At 41.8% G+C, this 21605-nt stretch overlaps 1 protein-coding gene across 7 annotated transcripts in view; it reads left to right on the top strand.

Annotated features, from left to right (window-relative positions):
- Positions 1–21605, top strand: part of NAD-ME2 (NAD-dependent malic enzyme 2) — a 192367-nt gene that overhangs the window by 102134 nt on the left and 68628 nt on the right. For all 7 annotated transcript variants that reach the window (XM_089995502.1, XM_089995503.1, XM_089995498.1 and 4 more), the window contains 4 exons: positions 15397–15469; positions 15565–15651; positions 15727–15781; positions 15884–15955. In XM_089995502.1, coding sequence (XP_089851628.1) covers positions 15397–15469; positions 15565–15651; positions 15727–15781; positions 15884–15955 — 287 coding nt within the window. The remainder of the gene's footprint in view (positions 1–15396; positions 15470–15564; positions 15652–15726; positions 15782–15883; positions 15956–21605) is intronic.

The raw sequence follows: 21605 nt of genomic DNA, 5'->3' as shown, positions 1-21605 counted from the left end.
TAGAACTGCAATGGAATGGATTGAATCCGATAAACATGCAAGAACACACTTTCAATCAAGTAGAATACTTGATTGAATCATCAAACCACCCACACACGGGTCTAACAAATTTGTTATTGCATAGTCACTCAAAAATGAGTTGTAAATACAAGGCCACAAAGGGCCTATTTATAATACAAATGGATCACTAGGGAGCAGCCCCAATATGGTTGTTGGGCTGGAGCAGCTCCAACAACTATATTGGAGCTGCCCCAAAAATATAAAAACCGAAAAACAAAAAATACAAAATAAAATAAAAGTAAAAGATTGTCAGCCCCTAATAGGCTGACACCTATTACAATAAAAGACGGAAATACCCTTAGGTATTTCGGTTTACAACAAATGTATATATATATATATATATCTTAACACTCCCCCTAAAACTCATGGTGAAACAACCGAGAGTTTCCCAAGTAGGAAGTGAAATCTGAGAGATAGAAGCGCTTTGGTGAAGAAGTCTGTTAGTTGATACTTAGACGGAACGTAGGGCAATGTGATGGTCTTCCTCGGAAACTTTTCACGAATGTAGTGTCAATCTATTTCAATATGTTTTGTCCTTTCATGAAATGTATGCTTGCTTGCAATGTATATAACGCTCTTATTGTCGCAACATAATCTTGAAGGTTTCGCAATATGAACTCCCAAGTCTTCGAGAAGTTGTCTCAACCATACCAACTCAGACATAGTCGTTACCAGTGCGCGATACTCAACTTCAGTGGAGGAGAGAGACACCTTCTGTTGCTTTTTGCATCGCTATGAAATTAGGGAATCACCTACAAACACACATAAACCAGTGGTTGTGCGTCTATCATTTACATCCCCTCTTAGTCAGACTCAGAATATGCAATGACTTCTAATGAGGACGATAAAAATAAGTCATGATTAATGAATTCCTTAATATATCTAACAATTCTCATTACAATACTCATATGTACTGTAGTGGGAGCATATTGGAATTGACTAACAGAATGAATAAGATGAGATATATCAGGACGAGTAATAGAAAGATAAGACAAAACCCCAATCATTTGTCTGTAGGGAGTTGGATCTTGCAAAGGCTCTCTATCATCTTTCTTCATTTTGGCATTTATGACCTCTGGATTATCAACCAGTTTTTCATCCGAGAGTCCTGATCGTTCAATGATCTCTGCTACGTACTTAGTCTGTGACAAAAAATAACCACGAGGTGAGTAAGCCACTTCTATTCCAAGAAAATATCGTAAAAAACCAAGATTTGATATATCAAAGTTAGCTTTAAGCACATCTTTGATATGATTAACTCCCTGCTTATTACCTCTTCTGATTATCATATCATTGACGTAAAGTAATAAGATCATCATCCCTGCATTGGAAGACTTAACAAACAATGCAATGTCATTAAAACATGATTTAAAATTAAGCTGCTTTATCACATTAATGAACCTATCGTACCAAGCTTTGGGAGCTTATTTTAAGCCATACAAGGCTTTATGCAACCGAAGAGTTTTTCCATGTGCTAATTCCAAGCCTGGTAGAGGATCCATGTAAACTTCCTCGTCCAGATTACCATTCAAAAAAATATTTTTTACATCCATTTGAAAGATAGATAATTTTTTAATTGATACTATGGAAATGAAAGTTCTCACAGTAGTCCTTCGAGCAACTGGAGCAAATGTTTTATCGTAGTCTATTCTATATTCTTGATTATATTTTTTGGCTACTAACCTAGCTTTGTATCTTTCTAATATTCCATCCCATTTAGTTTTTACCTTATAGATCCATTGTAAAACCTAAGTTTTTCAAAATAAAAAATAAAAAATCGAACGCATGTCAGAATTGGACCCTGACCCGTTAACCTGCTAGGGTTATAAACAGCGCAGGGGCGAGGGTTTTCTTTTAAAACCCTTTCCCCTCCCTGTGCCGCTCGACACCCCTTTCCCCCACTATTGAAAAGGAAAATCCCTTTGGGGTTTCCCGATTGGTTCCCCCTCGACCCCTCTTTAGATAACGTAGAGGGGAGGGAGGGTTCTCATGGCCTGCACCTCCCTCCTCCTCCTCCCTCTCGACTCCTCTCCGCCCTCGCGCGCCGGTGGCCTCAACCGACACCGCCCCGTGCCCGTGCTCACCCTCTCTCCCCTTCTGATCGACCTCCGAGCTCCGACCTGCAGCTCGTCGGAGCCCTCTCCGGCCCCTTCTCAGGTAACTCTCTCTCTCTTCTTTCGCATTGTCTTCTTCCTCTTTCTCTTTCTCTCTCAAGAGCTATAAACCACCTCATTTTTTAAGAAATGAGAATGGTAGAAATCCCAACAGCTATGAAAAGAGAGGTGATCATGATTTTAAAAGGAGTGAAAAAATTATTTGTTATCATTGTTATGAATCGGGACACATCAAACCTTTTTGTCCCAAAAGAAAGAAGAAAGATCATAAAGAAGACAAAAGAGTGGCTTCGGTTGAAAGGAGTTAAATGGACGACTCCAAATGCATCGGCTCGCTCTCTTTAGCTCAACTAATGGAGACAATACAACCTATGCATAAAGCTCAAGCTACTTCTTATTCAGGAACGACCATATCTACAAGTGACAACCATGGTAAGACCTCTTGGATCCTTGACTCTGGTGCTTCATTTTATATGACCCCAAATGAGTCTATATTGACCGAATCCAAGTTTAATTCAAATGATTCTTGTGTTTCAACTGCCGATTGCACATCTTTGAAAATTAAAAGTTTTGGTATTTATCAAAAAACACCTATCTTTCACGTACCAAATATTAGAGTAGTACCAAAATTAAATTTAAATCTTTTATCGGTTTCTCAAATTGCGGATTATGGTTACAAAATATTTTTTTCATCTAATGATTGTCTAATACAGGATCTTCAGTCCGGTTAGCCGATTGGGCGAGGCCATAGAAGAGGAGATCTCTATGTCATGGATAATCTTAAATTGCCAAAACAACTTTTTTGTAGTTTTGTGGAAAAGAAAGATATAGAAATTTGGCACAAAAGACTAGAACACCCTAGTGTGACAAAATTACAATTGCTTTCATTTCTTTTAAATTGTAGAGAAAATTTTGTATGTGAAGATTTCATTCTTGGCAAAATGAAGTCTTTACCTTTTGGACCAAGACACCTTATAACTAAGAATCCATTTGAATTAGTGCATTCTGATGTTCGTGTCCAAAGGCGGTGTTTCCTATTATGTTGTGTTTGTAGACGATTATAGTAGACACTCTTGGATATTCTTTTTAAAACACAAATCAGAAGTATTTGATTGTTTTAAAAAATTTCATAGTTATATAAAGAATCAATTTAAAACCAATATTCAGATCTTTAGAACTAATTTCGGGGGAGAATTTGTGTCAAAAATTTTGAAAATTATCTTGACCTAAATGAGATTGTTCATCAAAAATCGTGTTCATACACTCCTCAACAAAATAGACTTGCCGAAAGAAAGCACATACACATTATTGAGACCACTAGAACATTTCTAGTATCTAGAAATGTTCCAAAAGATTTTTGGGTCGAAGCCGCCCTTACGACGGTCTATTTGATAAATAGAATGCCTTCAAAAAATATTGAAAATGTCTTAGTAAGCAGAAGTGCAACGCAAACCCTCAGCACAATGCGCAACGTCAAGTAAAGACTGTAAACAGGAGTGCAACGCCAAACCTTTGCGCGATGCGCAACGACAAAGTAAAGGACAAGGATCGCGAAACCGCGTCCTTGAGTTAAATATGTACTCGTATAAATATATATGATATATATGCATATATATATATATTTATTTAATTGTCCTTTTTAGTCAATTGAACTCAATTCAATTGTCCAAGTCTTCTGTGCAATCTTCCCCTATCTTTGAGAGTTGCAAGCTTGCTGTTGTATGCGGATGTACGCGATTGGCGGCTCGGGTCGCGGAGCGCGAGCATGATCCGTCGTACGAGCTACAAAAGTAACGATCTTAGCATGTTAATACCAAAATAGAAAGTCAGGGGCATTAACGCCGTCCTGACATAAAGGAAGCAGAGGCAGAGCATCGTGCACATGCGCACCTGCTATAAGCGCAAGAAGCAGGGCCTGCTAACTTGCTGTCAGCGGACTCCGAGGAGACAGGGGATTGCACCCCTGCCCTCATAAAGCGAGGGCAGGCAGGGTTGCGCCCCTGCCTGACAAAGTAGAAGAGAGGCAGGGTCAAAGCCCCTGCCTGTCAACAACGAATGGAGGTCCGCCTGATGCCAGGGAAAAACAAGGCGAGGGCGCTTGCCTCGGCCTGCCGAAAACAGCGAAGGCAGGGGCAATGCCATTGCCTAACGAGAAAAGAGCCACAGGGAGGGATTAACCCCCTCCCTTGCCGCAACAAGGAGCAGGGAGGGGCTCGACCCCCTCCCTCGTCAAAACAACGAGCAGGGAGGGGGCTCAGCCCCTCCCCTGCCATGATAGGGAGCAAGGAGCAGGGAGGAGGGTCTCGACCCCTCCCCTGACGTAAAGGAAGGCAGGGAGAAGGGCTCGACCCCTCCCCTGCCTTGACAGAGGAAACAGAGAGGAGGGGAGGCGAGCCCCTCCTCTGCCGTAACAGGAGGCAGGGAGGAGGGCTCGACCCCTCCCCTGCCTTGACAGGAAAACAGAGAGGAGGGGGGGCGAGCCCCTCCTCTGTCGGAAGAACCACGAAGAGGCAGGGGCTCTGCCCCTGTCGAAAAATCCACAAAAAGGCAGGGGGGCAGAAGCCCCTGCCGAAAAGGTGGGCCAACACAGGGAGCTCCGCTCCCTGCCGGCGAAATAAGAGGGACAAGGTGAGCGGAGCCCCCTGTCGACGAATGGCGACGACAGGGGGCTCTGCCCCCCTATCAGTCGACCCGAACAAAGAGACAGGGGGGAGTCCCCCTGCCGATGACAGGGGGCTCAGCCCCCCCTGTCGGCCGATCCTGAGAAAGGCAGGGGAGGTAACCCCCCTGCCAATGAGAGGCGTAAGGAAAAGAAAAGGGGAGAGGATGTGGGTGCGCACCTGGAGAGTCGCCAGAGCGGAAGGCGGTGGTGGTTGGTCGCCGACGCCTTCACAGCAGAGAGAAGGAAAGAGGTGGCCGACGACGAGTCTGGGGGTTGTCGGGTAGAAATGCATCGTCGGCGAGGTCGCAGAGGGGAGGTTATCGCCGACAAGGGTGGGCTCCGGTGGTGCTGTCGCCGGCGGCGGCCTGACAGAACTCTTCGACAAATCACCGAAGACGAGGGAGAGTCGGGGATATCAGGGAGAGAGAACAAGAGACAGTGAGGGAGAGAGAGTCGAGAGAGAGACAACGAGGGGGGGGGGGTTCGTATTTGAAACCCCCCTGCCTTGTTTTCTAAAGAAGGCTAGAGGGAGGCGGTGGGGCTGTGCCTGTGTAAAACCCGCTAAAAAAAAAAAAGAAAAAAAATTGGACCCGGGCCGGGTCAGGTCCGGACCCGACCCGGGCCCCTCTTCATTAGGGTTTTAATAACCCGATTCAGGAAGAGGATTTTAAATCCTCTTCCCGAGCGCCGCCCCCTTCCACCTTCGATTTCGGGGAGATTAGGGGAAACCCATCGGGGTTTCCCCATTCATCGCCCCCCCAGAGGCTTTTAAAAGCCCTGCAAGGGGGCGGGGGAGGGCACACAACCCTTCGCCCCCAGCACGCCGCCCTCGATCGACGCCTCCAGAGTCGCCAGCCACCTCGCCTCCTCCCCTTCCAGGTACGCCCTCTATCTCAGTCTCCTCCTCCCTCTTCTCCCCCTCCCATCTCCCTCTCTGTCACCACGCCAGGACGCCGGCAGGCGGCGCACGGCCCCTGCTGCGCCCTCCCACCTTCCTCCTTGCCTTTGGAGACCCGACAGGGGGCCTACAGGGCCCCTGTCGTCCCCTTCCCTCTTTTGGGGGTTCGCCGGAGTGCTGGCAAGGGGCCAAGGGCCCCTGCGACACCCCTTCGCCCCGATCTCTCTCTCTCTCTCTCTTCGGTAGGGGTTTGTCCCCCTGCCATCGTCCTTTCGTCGAACGACAGGGGCTCGGCCCTTACCGATTCGCTGTCGTCGGCAGGGGTGCGACCCCCTGCCGTCTCTGTGTTGTCGGCAGGGGAGCGACCCCTGCCGATTCGTTGCTGTCGGCAGGGGCTAGCCCCCTGCCGATTCGCAGTTGTCGGCAGGGGTGCGACCCCCTACCGTTTCAGTGTGGTCGACAGGGGAGCGACCCCTGCCGATTCATTTCTGTCAGCAGGGGCTAGCCCCCTGCCGATTCGCAGTCGTCGGCAGGGGTGCGACCCCCTGCCGTTTCAGTGTGGTCGGCAGGGGAGCGACCCCTGCCGATTCGTTGCTGTCGGCAGGGGCTAGCCCCCTGCCGATTCGCTGTCGTCGGCAGGGGTGCGACCCCCTGCCGTTTCAGTGTTGTCGGCAAAGGAGCGACCCCTGCCGATTCGTTGCTGTCGGCAGGGGCTAGCCCCCCGCCGATTCGTTGTTGTCGGCAGTGGCTAGCCCCTTGCCACTTCGTTGCTGTCGGCAAGGGTGCGACCCCTGCCGCTTCAGTGCTGTCTGCAGGGGCTCGCCCCCTGTCGCCTCGCTATGTTTGGCAATGGCACTTTCTCTGCCACCTTGCTGTTTTCGGTGGTGGCTCGCCCATGTCGCCTAAACCTACTCATGTCCTCATCGCACCATTAATTATATTAGCAAAATTGGATATTTAACACTCTTGCCTATTTACGCAACAGGTCCCGATCGTGCTCCACGGCTCAACCCTCGTATTATCCTCTCGCGTAGGCGTACGCAGCTGCACGACATCCCAATGTAGGGTAAAGTCGCACAAGGGGCAATAAGATCTAATTAGGTTGAAATAATTAAAATGTCTATGCTAGTTGTACTTAGATTTATACTGCTTTTGCGTGACTTATTATTCTTGTCTCCATGTTTATGAGTCGAGGTACTGTTTTACTCTTCGAGTATTAATTTGTGTATTTGCTTATGTGTTGAAGGTAGTTTCACACTTTTTGCAATACTTATGCCCTAAATTGCTTGCATATATACTTGCCTGTACCTTTCTATGGGTGGATGTACAATTTCATTATTGGATTATTATTTTGCGTAGTTGTTTATGAATTTGAGGTGTGGTTTCGTATTTCTTGAAATACATATGCCCTTGTTTGCTTGCATCCATTTTTGCCTGCACGTTTCCTTTGAGTGAGGTACGACTTTGTGTCTGGTGTATTACTTATGACCTTATCTGTTTGCCTGTCTAAGTGGTCAATGTATAGTTTTGGTACCTCATGTATTACTTATGTGCTTTTCCCTCGATGTGCGGCATCGCAAGTCGAGAGTTGTTTGTTGACATGTTATAACCTGCATATGCTCACACTCATGGTAAATATGTACTTACATAAATGTAGTCTTGTGCCTATCCTGTTATCACTTGTTTTCAAAACACTAGAAGATGCACTTGTGCACTATAGTTCTTTTAAAGAGGATTTCCTTCTGCAAACCCAGGGCTCTTCAAAATGCACAACTTTTGCAAAGTATGATTAAGTCTTGCAGGATTGCGAAGTCACATTTGGCCCCTCCCAAGTCTACCCACTTGGGAGAAATGTTTTATAACCGTGATTCAAGTTGCGACTCATTTTGAATAACCCCGATCAGGGGCATGAGCATATGAATGAGTGGGGTTCTGTTGAAGGACCCATTCTTTATGTATCAATCTAGTGTCACATGTCGATACTAAGATAAATTTTCGATGTAAGATTGATAGTGTTGTGTCTTGTGTGAATGACTTAATGTGGCATTATGGCTTTTAAGGATGAATCGTGCCAAATGAGCACTCTTATATTTTTTTGAATTGTTATGAAGTTGTGTGTTGGGTATTCCTTTTGAGAAGCCCACAGACCTCCCTGGTTCAGTATAGCGTACTTTTAGACATGCACAACATGTTAAGTACTTTGTTGATCGGACGAGAGATCCGAGATGACCTTGCATCATGAAATATGAAAAATGTTGTTGAAGTGAATTCAAGATTTATCTTGCCAGGCTGTGTTGTATTAATTCTTTTGCAGATAACATCTGTTGGGGTTTCTTTTGTGGAACCATATCCCTTTCATCGTAGTCGTACTTATGACATGTACAACCGTACTTTTTGACAAGTACGTCTTCTTACGTTGCGATGATTGGATGAGTAGGTTGTGGCAACCTGGATGGGTGCAAATAACAAAATGTTGTGATCACCTAAATAAGTGATGTTTTCGCCTTCACCGGCAAGATACTCGAGTTTGGTCGAAAGACCAGAGTATGTAGAATGGGTCTTCAGTTAACTACCCCTGATGTACTCATTCGAATCGCTGACTCCTGTCAGGAGAGAGGACAGGAAGGTACAAAACTTCGATGGACAGGCCATTAATGGCAGTTACGAGCAAAAGACTCGGCTTCCCCAGTCATCGGAGTTAGGGGAATGAGACTACCATAATTATCCTAGGTGGTAGCTCTCCATGTTTGGGATGCATCCATTGTTTATGCTGCTTTGGGGATTTCTCTCTTGGTCACCGACCGTCCCCTTAGGTGCGGACTCAGTCAGCTATCCGGGTTATCATAAAATACATAGCATAATAAACCCCCGGATCAGTCTAGGTTGTTTCTAGAGTCGTGCCTTGTGCGTACCCGCTTGGCCAGTTAATATCGAAACATAATTTAAATCCGATTACACAATGTGTTCAGTTATGCACGTATGAAAGTTATAGGGTACAATATGTTCAATACTTATGGAAGTGTGTGTGGTTGATGAAGCATTGTATTTTGCTAGTTAACTTTCTTGTGCAGTGCTTTGCTTGTAATAGTTAGCTTACTTGTGCCAGTAAAATGCTAGTAATAATTAGCATTATGCTCATGATAGTTTGCTCTATGACTCTACTGAAATTAAATTACTATTTAATTGCCTGTCTACTTGACATATTAAATTATTTTGCTTAACTATGTTCTATATTGTCCTGTCTGTGCACCTACCAGTTTTTAGTGAAACTGACCCATTTTATGGGCAGGTTTTGGATAGGTAATACAGTCTGCGATTGCACGATGGCATGATGAGGTCAAGATAGAGCTCTTTCCCTGACGTTTCGTTCCTTAGGACATGTTGGTAAATTTGGTATAAAGTGTGTTTCAAAATTTCTCTTTTATTAAACCGTGAGTTAATAAAACTGTTTTAGTAAGCTTCTTTTTGGTTTCAACAAACGAATTCTCAATTATTGAAACTCCGTTTCTAAACCATTTGATTTCAATGGTTGTGCGAGATTTGACAAAAGGAAAGTTTACGCTGTAATGCGCTCAAGGTCCATTGACTTGTGGTTTTAAAAATATCATTTTCCGCTGAAGTATTATTTAAACTCTGATTATTGTATGATTTCAAAGCTTCCTAAACTATTCTAAAAAGTTACAAGTCCTGGATTTTTGGGTCGTTACAGCCCGACTGCCTCTCCCTTTTGGATTCGGGTCGGGTCCAAATCTGGATCCGACCCGGGTCGAACAAAATTTTTTTTTCGTTTATTACATCTACTATACCACATAATCTTTTTCCCCAAATGTGGTGCTTTATAATCGAAGCCCACATTACATAATTAGTATCATTTAGCTTCATGGGTACGATGGTGATCTTATCATTGTCATCTATCTTTTACAAGGGCAAGAGAGAAATAGATAAGAGGAGAGAGAAAAAAAAGAGTAGACAAGAGAATAAGAGAGATGATACAAATAAATTTTTGTAGCACAAGTCCTCCTTTCTTCAAACAAATCTTCTTGAGCCAAGAACAAGGTGATGTAACACCTTTTGCAAATGAGGCACAAAAATCGAGGCAAAAACTCTTCAAGATCTAAAATCTCCACGACGTAATGAAATGGTGGTCTTCCACAAGCACACTTGAATCCACCAAAAGAGTGTCTATAATGATACTTCAAGCAAACCCATAAAAGGGTATAAAAGGAAGAACACAACAAGGAAATAATAAATCTTTATTAATAATGAAAATGCTTAAAAAGCATTGAAGTACTTACGATGGAGGGGTTCATCCCTATTTATACACATTTGAGAAGAGGAGGAAGAGAGCTCATTTAGAGCTCTCCATAGAGTCGTTGGACCCTAGTCTAATGCCTCTAAATATAGCCGTTGGACTAGGTCTAACAACTAAGAGCTAGTCAAGTCGTAGTTGGGACTTGACTAGTTTATTAACTCTAGTTCTAATTGAACTAGATAATAAAAAACAAAAAATAAATAAAATAAAAATACAAATATATATATAATAATATAATATAATATTATTATATATATATATTACATTTTACATTTTAACATTAGTAAGGACATCTGTGATCTAATCCTTTGAGATCACATGTTCTAGAACAATAGCTCCATCATCATAGGCCTTCCTTGTATAGTGACAATCTATTTCAATATGCTTAGTTCGCTCATGAAACTCTTTATTCTTTGCAATATGAATAACACTCATATTGTTATAATATAAGGAAATCTTGTCAACAATGAAGACTCACAACTCACCCAATAACTATCATATTTAAATTGACTGACTACATGAATTGTATAGGTGATATCCGGCCTGGATATGGTTCAGTATATGAGACTTCCAATTAATTGTTCGTATAATACAATATCTTCTAACTCAACCCCATCTGTGGCTCTTATCTCTAAATTTGCTTCTATGGGAAAATTGACTCTTTTTAAGTCATCCGCCAGTTTTGCCTTCACCACCAAATCTGTAGCATACTTATGTTGAGATAAGTACAATCTCCTTAGTGAGTAGGCTATCTCCAGCCCAAGAAAATATTTGAAATGCCCCAAGTCTTTCATCTCAAACATGCTGGCCAACTTCTTCTTAGTCTCGTTAACTCTTTCCATGTCATCTCCTGTGAGTTGTAAGAAGATGAAGTCCACAAGCAAAAACTCTCAAAATACTCACAAAAATGTCTCTCACAAGAACCATAAAGGTTCACGAATAGTGCTCAATCACAAGAACCACTAGGGTTCATACAAAATACCCAAAAAAGGGTATGCACAATGAAGAGGAGAAAAATGTATTTCATTAAGTGGGAGAAATCCCAACTCCAAAGATAATATTACAAGGGGAAAGCCCCATATTTATAGCTGATAAAGAAAGGCCATTGAGGGAGTCGTTGGGCTTTCAACAACTCTATTTAGAGTCGTTGGGAGTCCAACAACTCTCTCGTAAAGTTGCTGTTTGACTTTTGGTCAAAAAGCAGTTGCTAAAAGAGTCTAAAAAAATCTTAATCATGAAGTTGCTTTTTGACTTTTGGTCAAAAAGCAAAGTGGCTAAAAAGTCAAAAAAAGTCCTAATCCTAATTAGATTAATTCTATCCCAATTAAAATACATAACTAGACTAAAGGAAAAAAAAAGATTACATATGAGATAATTACATATGAGATTACATGTTTTAACACTTCTTCTCAAACTTATTGTTGGAGAACCGAAAGTTTGTTTAAGAGAAAGTGAAATCGAGGAACAGCGAAAGGTTTGGTGAAGAAATCTGCCAATTGATATTCTGAGGAGACATAGGGAAGATTAATGGTGTCACGTAGAAATTCCTCTCGTACATAGTGACAATTCATCTTAATATGCTTGGTTCGTTCGTGGAATGTCCGATTGCTGGCAATATAGATTGAGCTTTTGTTGTCGCGACATAGATTTAATGCTCATGTACTTTTAATACCCATATCAGAAAGCAAGTGTTGTAACCAGACTGTTTCCATAGTGGTTGTAGCCATTGCTCTGTATTCGACTTCTATTGATGAGAGAGACTTTTTGTTGCTTCTTGCATTTTCATGAAATCAATGATTCACCTAAAAATGCACAAAAACCAGTAGTTGAGTGACGATCATTGGGACCCCCTCCCCAATCTGCATCAGTATAAGCAGTTAGTTCTAAGGTGGAAGAAGCAAACAAAAACAGTCATCGAAAGATAAAAATTTTAATATATCTAATAATGCGTAAAACAACTTCCATATAGATAGAAGTTGGAGCATGCTGAAATTGAGTTGTTGTGTGAACGACATGTGCAATGTCAGGTCTTGTAATAGAAAGATATGATAGCGCCCCGACAAGTTGTCTATAAGGTGTTGAATTTTCAAGCGGTTCTCCACCATCAATCTTCATTTTGACATTTACAACTTCGGCAGTATCAACGCGTCTTTTATCTGAGATACCTGACCTGACAACAATATCTAAAGCAAATTTAGATTGAGTCAGTAAATATCCTCTATAGAGGAATATGCAACTTTTATGCCAAGAAAGAATTTTAAAAAACCTAAATCACTCATTTCAAAGTGCATTTTGAGAATTATTTTAATATTGTAAACTATTTGTTTATCACTTCCAGTAATGATCATGTCGTCAACATAGAGGAGGATAATGATACCTGCATCAGAGTTCTTAATAAATAAAGTTGTCAGTGAGACAAGATTGAAAACCCCCGAATGTTCTCTTCTGTTACGGTTGCCTTGGCCCGCGCGTACTCGTGAGATAATTAAAGAAAAACATTAACAGAAAACCATCTTGTGTACATCAGTTGAGCAGGGAGTTGGCAGATTTGCACTTTAACATATTTACAGTTACTTTTAGCCTGTAGTTATTTAAATTAGCATGCACTAAATTCTGTATGTCAGAGAGATGTTTTGAGCCTGTTATTGATTATACATGCTAGTTTAGATTCTTTGAAATTGTTGTTGTAGTAACATAGATCATGTTATTCACCTTCTTCTTTTTATACTAAAAATCATGCTAATCACACATATCACATACTTGGCACATGATACACCTGCAAGAAAAATTGCAGTATTTTCTTACTTAGACTGGTTGTAGTCTAATTCCAATCATTTTACAAATTTTCAGGTGAAGAATAGAATATTATGAGCGGCTGCGGGTTGGGGCGTCGATCGAGATATTGATTTACTGTGTTCTCGGGATGTCTTAGATTAAATTTCAATTTATTAGTATTTATGTTATTTGGAACTCTGATGTCATTATTTATTTGGAATAAAATAAATGTTGTTGTTTGATCACTCCTGTAATGTGCCTGAATGCTTAACCCAATAAAGTGAATTGTTTCCGTTGTCATGAAAAGAAAAATTCCTCAAAAATTTGAGTTAAATTTTGGGGCATTACAGAGTGAGAGCATGAACCAACAGATTGATAATACCAAAATGAAGCTTTCCTTCTCTATCTTCTTCCTATCAAAGACATGGCTCTGAGACCATATTACGAAACCCAAGGATTAGGTCAAACAAGCAAGGAAAAGAGAGAGCTAGGGAGAACGAGAACTTCATTCAACTTTGACAAAAGAAGTTAATACGTTGTCGTGGGGGTTGTCCCCCTCTATATACATACCAAGGCAAACAAAAGAAAACTAAATAAGTCAAAAATTCCCCTACTAGAAATGCTATGTACAATGAATGGCTGCATAAAAGGGGCAGTACACAAATGGTAATACACTTTATTACATAACTCTTAATATTGCTCTCATCTTTTTCTTCCTTTGTGCTTCTTTCTTGGCTAATAATATGTATTGTTATAAATGCGAAGGCACTTTCAAAGATTCTTTTGGTATTGGCAAGGTTTGAAAACCAGCATACTTGAAGCTGTTCTTGCTTGATGGCACACACCTATCACTTTCGGGTTTTTTTGGTGCTGAAAACCACCTGCATATCGATGATATTGTCGATGTTTTTGTGGTTCTGATGTGGATGCATGATGCTTCCTTCCGAGTTTCACTGGATTGAACAATATAGGCAACTGTTTGGCACTTGGTTGGCATAGCCAAGTGGACTAGCTTTGAGTGGGATACACAGTGAACCATGTTCACGTTACTGGGCATGATTTCAATGCACAGGAGAAGCAACATTTGTGCAATAACAGTTCAATATTGTTATTGAGCAACAGTACAAATGACAAGAAAAAAGGCAAGGGGTATAGTAGGAGTATCATTGTGTAAAACTGACAACAGATATTGTTATTGATAATGTTTATAAGTACTGTACCAGAAACATTGTGTAAAAGAGCTAGCTGAGGACTCCTATTGTTCACTATGAAACCTTACGACTCCAAGGGAACCCATGTCGTGCTACATTACAACATTATAATGAACTTGTATGCTATCAGGCCTATGTCACAGGGATTCGGCTAGCAGGGTGCCGCACCCGCGTCCGCGTCAACGCAACTCGACGTGGGTGCGGTCAACCCGTCCCTGGGTGCATTGACCGCACCCAGGGTCATTTCGGTCCATTTTTTTGGATTTTTTTTTAAAAGAAAAATTTGCCCTATGAAATGGGCTGCGGAATTTAAAAAAAAAATCTTGGGGGGGGGGGGAGCTGCCCCCTTATATATATATATTACATTTTTGCCCCTGCCGCACCCCCGCACCCGGGTTTTTTGGAAGTGCCGAATCCCCGCACCCGCACCCATGTGACATAGTATCAGGCCCATGGTCCATGCAGTGCTTTAGGCATGGTTTTGCAATGTTTAATGCATGTCCTGGGCTATTAGCACTGTGCTTGGGATTGGTGAGGCCAAGAACGTGGCAGGTGGAAACTCTGAGGCCAACAAGAAAATGTCAGATCTCGTTTCAGTCTACAAGGTATCTGCCATTCTGATTTCCAGCTTGTTAGCAACAGAGTAGTGCTGAGAAAGAGTGTTTAGCATGCAAAATTTCAGTCACATTTTGTCATCAAAAAAATTTTCAGTCACATTGTTGCAGTATTGCTGTTTTTGTTGGAGGTTCCTGCTTGCACTAAGACTTGATCTTTTAGTCAGGTCCAAGCTAATCCAGCTGTGGATCTGCATAAGACAGGTTGTAGCTCAGGTGCATTAGGATCAAACTGTATCCAACTTGTTTACACTATTGTTTGTGTGTCTTTAGTCCAACTCCAGAACTCCAGACAATTCCACTTTTGAGTTTGATGATCAATTTCGATAAAATATAGTGAATTTTTTTTGTGCTAAGACAAGATTGTGATGTGATGAGTGTTATTGCCAACTACTCTCCACAAAATTCTTTCCACAGGATACAGAAGCACAGAGTTGAGTGGCCTTTTATTTGTGTTTCTCTTTGTTCCTTTCTGAAATTTAGACTTTGATGGTAAATATTGAACTATGAAGTCCATCCAATGACTTTGATGCTTCATTTGAAAGATTGCTGGAAAGGGATGCATGAATTCTACCAATAATGACTTGGCGCCTTCTTGGGCACCTGAAATTGGAGACAACAGCATCCATCTTGTCCTTCAATTGAATATCATATGCACATGTTTTGTATAAAATGCTTCTGCATGCTTGCAAATTTACAAACTGATTTTTATGTGCTCGCTCAGTTTTTGTTATTCACTGCTTGTTGCAGGTTTTAAGGGCCATGAGAGACTCTGACTCACCAAGGCCTGCAATATTTGCTATGTCTAACCCTACAAAAAATGGTTAGCCTAATACAAATTTTTTAAAGCTATGCTTATTGCTCATGGTGGTTTCATTTTACTAAATTACTTTTCTGCTCACTTGTTATATGGAGCAGCTGAATGTACAGCAGCTGAGGCTTTCAAATATGCTGGAGAAAACATTGTATTTGCTAGTGGGAGCCCTTTCGAAAATTTTGATCTTGGTACATACCTTCTGAAATTCCTTGAACCTGTTTCAGCTTATGAAAATTTACAGCAATCATCTTGTTTGTTTGCAGGCGATGGAAAAGTTGGACATGTTAATCAAGCAAATAATATGTATTTATTTCCTGGGTATGTGTATGCTCATATATGTTAAGAAGAATCATATAACTTTTATTGAGTTGTAAGTTCATTTTAAGTTTTTAACTAAGCAAGTTGTTCTATGTGATATAGAATTGGCCTGGGGGCCCTTCTCTCTGGTGCTCGTATTATTTCTGATGGCATGCTACAAGCGGCATCTGAACGGTATGAAGATCTATGTCTAAATGTTTAGTACAGCAGGCTCAATAATTTTACAAGGTTTAAATTCTCCATCAAAATGAATAGCTCTAGTTGCTTGGTTGAGAACATAGATATCCATTATCACGACTATATGTTGTGTACAATTTTACCTTTCGGCTTTATCACTTCATATCTTATCAAGTCTTATCACGGTAACCATCAGTTAGCATTTGATTGCACGACTTCTTTCTGTTGATGTTTATGATAGTATCTTTTGTTATGCATTGGGTATCTTTTGTTTTAAGGTTGTTTGCTGAACATATGAATTGTTTATAAAGTGTCTTTAAAGGACCTTACATTCATGCCATTGAAGGTGATCACCTTCTTAAATACAAATTGGGAAAGGCATCCTTAGACTAAAGATCAAGCAGGATATTGTGTTTACTTGAGTGCTCATTTGATCTCATGGAATAGTAGAAGACAAAACACTATTGATTGATCCAGTATTTATCAAGAGCAAAGAATGATTTTTCAAGAGAGAGCTGTAATGAAACACGTATGAGCTTCAAAGAGAGATATTCTGTAAAAAACCGTAAGTTTTCACTAACAAATTTTTGTTTATATTACAAAATATTTCAAAATATGCAAATTGGGCCTAGATCCACATTTTGGATCTAGGACCCATAAAGGGGTAATCAGGTATAAAGGATATCAACCACGATTTAATAATAATAATAATAATAATAATAATAATAATAAATGAATAAAATTTTAATTATAAAGTTAATCCAAGGATCCACAGTTGGATCCATGTCGTTTGGGGTCGGTTTACGGGTCTCGGGTCCGGACCCGAGCCACGCCCTGTTGACACTCTTACCATTGACCATTAGCTTAGGTTAAATGTCTGGTAATTTGAATTAAGTGACTACTGCTTTCAAATGATAAAGTTACATACCCTTCTCATTTCCTCTGTGGATGTAAGTAGTTTTTTTTTCTCCAAAGGCAATATAGAAAATTCAAAGAGGAGCCTACAGACCCACTCGGCTGGACTGGGTGGCAGGCCTAGTCGACTGGGCTGAGCTGTATAAAAAGAATAAATAAATATATATATATATATATATATATATATATATATATATTCTCCTCTACTTATGCTTTGTAATGCTATTCAGTTTTGACAGCTTACACAGGCCCAGATCGAGCCTGTGCATAGGCTGACAGGCCCAGCCAGGTGGTCTGCTGGGTATAGAGAAAAAAATGTGTAAAGGCTTTGCCTTATGCATGTTGCTTGAGACTGGCAACAATGTTAATTAATATTTGAAAAAAAATTTGTTCAAAGATTGTGGGATGATATAAATCTAACTGCCAACATTAATGCATGTGAGTATGTTTTGACATGGATACATGTGTATGGATGTAGGAAATGCACATGACAAAAATGCTTGGGAGGTGGGAAATTCCATGCTTATGATTGACCTTGTTTTGTATGGGTGCACATGCATTTGGCACAATAGTTTGATGTTATATAACACATCACTTTGGTTTTGTTGTGTGATGCATCAATGACCTAATGGATCTTCACCGGCCTAAAGATCCGTGGACTTGATTGTGTTCTTATATGTTTAATTACATCACTTTAACCACACAAGTTGGTAGGGCACATTACTACACTGTTCCCGTTGTCCTCACGAGCTGGAGTTCCGTAAGGGTTCCCGCAAGGGAGGATGCGGGTTTTCACTTTACTTTTGCATATGGTATTGCAAACTTAAAAAATCGACTTTAATAAAAATATAAGAAATAAGAACAATGTAACTTATGTTCTGGGATCTTCCATCTGGAGAATGGAGATCTTAGAAATCCGGTCTTAGGGGAGACTGTGAAGATACAAAAACTCCGTGTGCTTAAATTTGGTCCCATGAACCCGATATTGAGGTTCCTTCTCCTGGCCACGGTTTTAGGGAGAATCTGCCACTTTACCTAGGGGTGGTGTGTTTGTCACAGTTGTGATTGTTTATGGTACAAAGGAAGTGACACTTGTGGGCGTGAGGTGTCCCTTGTATCCCCGACATTAGATGTGGAGGTCTAATGTTCCGAAGGTGACTTGGTCGAGGACTAAGTTGGAACCCAGTAATAAAATATAAATTGTGTGCTAAGTTACCTTGGGAATCTAACTTGACCTCGGGGATTATACCCGTTTGGTGTATTCGCGAGCGATGAAAATTAAAAAGAGAAACTTAAATTGTATGCATTTAATAGGGCATGCATATAAAAAAGGGAACTTAAATGAAAGACAATAAGATGTTCATACATTACACATATATCATGCATAACCTTGCTATGCATTAGATCATGCATAATTTGCTTCTCTTAAATGATATATGTTGTTGGATGAGTGATGGTTACTCTTTAATGTATGTGGAATACCTTGCTTACTCAAAGTAAATACATGTTATTGATTAAAGTTTTTGCATACTTAATAGATGTTGCATGAACACTTAAGTTGGATTGAGTAAATGTCATAATTGCTTTCCTCAAGGAAAATTGCACAAAATTGTACTTGTGTTCTTTATGCTCATTTATTTTCATTAGAGGGATCTGTACACAGAATTCTTCGAATTCTTGATCCTTCCTTTTTATGGTTTTTTCACAGAAGCAGGAACTTAGTGAAGCGACTGGTGTCTGGGCAAGTCACAGGTGTCACACACTTGCTGGATAAATCACAGAGGGACATCATGGCTCTACTTTTGTTTCCTTTTTTATTCATTTAATGGATGTTGCACTCTAAATAATTCATTATGCAAGTGTATCTAGACATGTTTATCAGTTTTTCAATAAATGAATAATGGGTTGATTTTGGTATGGAAGATAAGTGTAAGCTCTATTGTGGTGTGTGATTATCCAGCGGTGAGTGGGACTCTAAAGACCCCAGATCTCTGGGAATATTTTCACATCTTGTTAAAAAAAAATCCGCATTTTCAAGGACCATGAGTTGGGGTCGTTACATATTCCACGAAGAACACACAATCACCAAGCAAGAAACAAGTTCACTAAGGCTCATAACATGCACAAAAGTGCTAAAAAGTCTCAAAAAAGACAAGAACACAAAAAATATTGATTTTATTATGAATAACTTTTAGAAAAGCTTGAATGCCGGGGGGTAAACCCCCCCAATATATATATATATATACTTGGATTTGGGTCGGATCCGGACCCGGACCCAATAGAGGAACCGCCTCCCTCGCTCCTAAAGACAACGAGGCAGGGGGGTCTCAAATACGAAACCCCTCTCCTGCTCTCTCGTTCTCTTGTCTCTCTCTCGGTACCCCGACTTCCTCTCCCCTTTCATCCCGCACTGGCAACCTCACCGCCTTCCCCTCTCGTCTCCCTCGATTCGCCAGAGCAAGCTCGAGTCGCCCTCACGTCCAGCCTTCCCCGAACACCGACGGCTGCGACCCCAGTGCCATCCCCTCCTTTTTTTTCGATCGACATCGTCGCCGCCGACGCCGGCGACCTCTGGGTACGCACCGACTTCTTCTCCTTTTCCTTCTGTCTCTCTCCCCCTTTTCTTCTTCCTTCCGTCGACCGACAGGGGCAAAAGCCCCTGCCTGTTGGTCCGTTACGACAGGGGTAAAACCCTTGCTGCCTGTAGGAAAGGTTCCGACATGGGTTTTGGGGCCCCTGCCTACCTTTTCTTTCACCAGAGAGGGTCGAACCCCCTCCCTGTCTCGATGCGCAGGGGAGGGTTTGACCCTCCCTGCCTCTGTTTATCACAGGGAAGGGCTCGAGCCCTCCCTGCCTTCAAACTACGCAGGGGAGGGTTCGACCCTCCCTGCCTTCATAGTACGCAAGAGGAGGGGTCGAGTCCCCTCCTCCGTCCCTTTAATGTTAGGGGAGTATTTGAGCCCCTCCCTGCTTGTCCTTTACATAGGGGGAGGGGTCGAACCCCTCCCTGCTTGTCTGTTGTGCAGGGAAGGGGTCGACCCCCCTCCCTGCTCCTTGGTATGGCATGTGAGTGGGTCGAGCCCCTCCCTGCTCCCTTTGACGGCAGGGGAGGGTCGAGCCCCTCCCTGCTTCCTCTATTTGTCAGGGGATGGGTCGAGCCCCCTCCTTGCGCCCTTTTCTCTCTTTAGGCAGGGGCATCACCCCTGCCTTCGCTGTTTTTTGACAGGCAGGGGCAAGGCCCCCTGCCTCCCTCTTCTCTGGCGTCAGGTAGGGGCTTCGCCCCCTACCTGTTTGCGTATTCATCAGGCAGGGGCAAAGCTCTTGCCTCTTTGCATGTTTGTCAGGCAGGGGTGAAGCCCCTGCCTTCCCTTTGTTGTTGACAGGCAGAGGCTTTGCCCTTGCCTCTTGCGCTGATAGCAAGTGTGCAAGGGCACGATGTCCCTGCTTCCTTCACGTCAGGTCAGCGACAGTGCCCCTGATCTTCTATTTTTGGTGTTAGCTTGCTAAGACTGTCGCTTTTGCAGCTCGTACAACGGATCCCGCTCGCGCTCGCGCTCCGCGACCCGAGCCGTCAATCGTTTACACCCGCAGGCACCAATAAGCTTGCAACTCCCCAAGGTAGGGGAAGATTGCACAGAGGACTTGGACAATTGAATTGAGTTCAATTAACTAAAAAAGACAATTAAATAAATATATATGGATATATATATATATATATATATATATATATATATATATATATATATATATATATATATATATATATAATGAAATATGCGGAAAAGCAAAGAGTGCATTAAGCACTTACAACATCCACTAAGGAACAAACAAAAGGGCTCACACCCAAACCCACAAGAGACAACACAACATAAAAATATAAAAGTCGCTTTTTAAAAAGAGAGAGAGCTCTCTTGAGTGAAAAATACAAGAGGGGTTCACCCCTATTTATACACAAGAGAAGGAGAGGGGGGATGGCAAAGAGGCCTTAAAAGGAGAGCCACCTAGGGGCTCCCCATGTAGTCGTTGGGAGCCCCCAACGGTCACAAATGTGACCGTTGGGGGGCCCATCGACTACATGGTGGGGCCCCTTTTGTGTGAGCAAAAAACATAAAAATTAAAAATATAATTTACAAAAAATAAACAGGAAAATAAAAGAAGAAAAACAAGTACCCCTATCGGGTACTTGTGAAATGACTAAAATACCCCTATCGGGTATTATATATATATAAATATATATATATATATATAAATATATATATATATATATATATATATGTATTACATGTATTTTAACACCCTCCCTCAAGCTTTACGGGGATATAACCGAAAACTTGTTAAGGAGAAACAAAAAGCGAGGAGCAGCAAGAGCCTTAGTGAAGAAGTCCGCCAACTGGTACTTTGATGTGACGTAAGGTAGTGCTATGGTTCCTCTTAGGTATTCGTCACGTATGTAATGACAATCCATCTCAATATGCTTAGTGCGCTCATGGAAGGTGTGATTGCTTGCAATATAGATTGCGCTTTTGTTGTCGCAACACATCTTCGAAGGAGTAGAGATGACAATGCCCATATCACTGAGGAGACTTCTTAGCCACACAAGTTCCATGGTTGTAGTGGCCATAGCACGATATTCCGCTTCCGTCGAGGACAAGGATACTTTGTGTTGCTTCTTGCATCTCCAAGAAATCATAGAGTCACCTAAGAAAACACAAAATCCGGTAGTTGAGACTCG

Source organism: Nuphar pumila, chromosome 2 (assembly GCF_984573655.1).
Source record: "Nuphar pumila chromosome 2, dmNupPumi1.hap1.1, whole genome shotgun sequence".
Taxonomy (NCBI): domain Eukaryota; kingdom Viridiplantae; phylum Streptophyta; class Magnoliopsida; order Nymphaeales; family Nymphaeaceae; genus Nuphar; species Nuphar pumila.
This window is presented reverse-complemented; position numbering and strand designations above follow the sequence as displayed.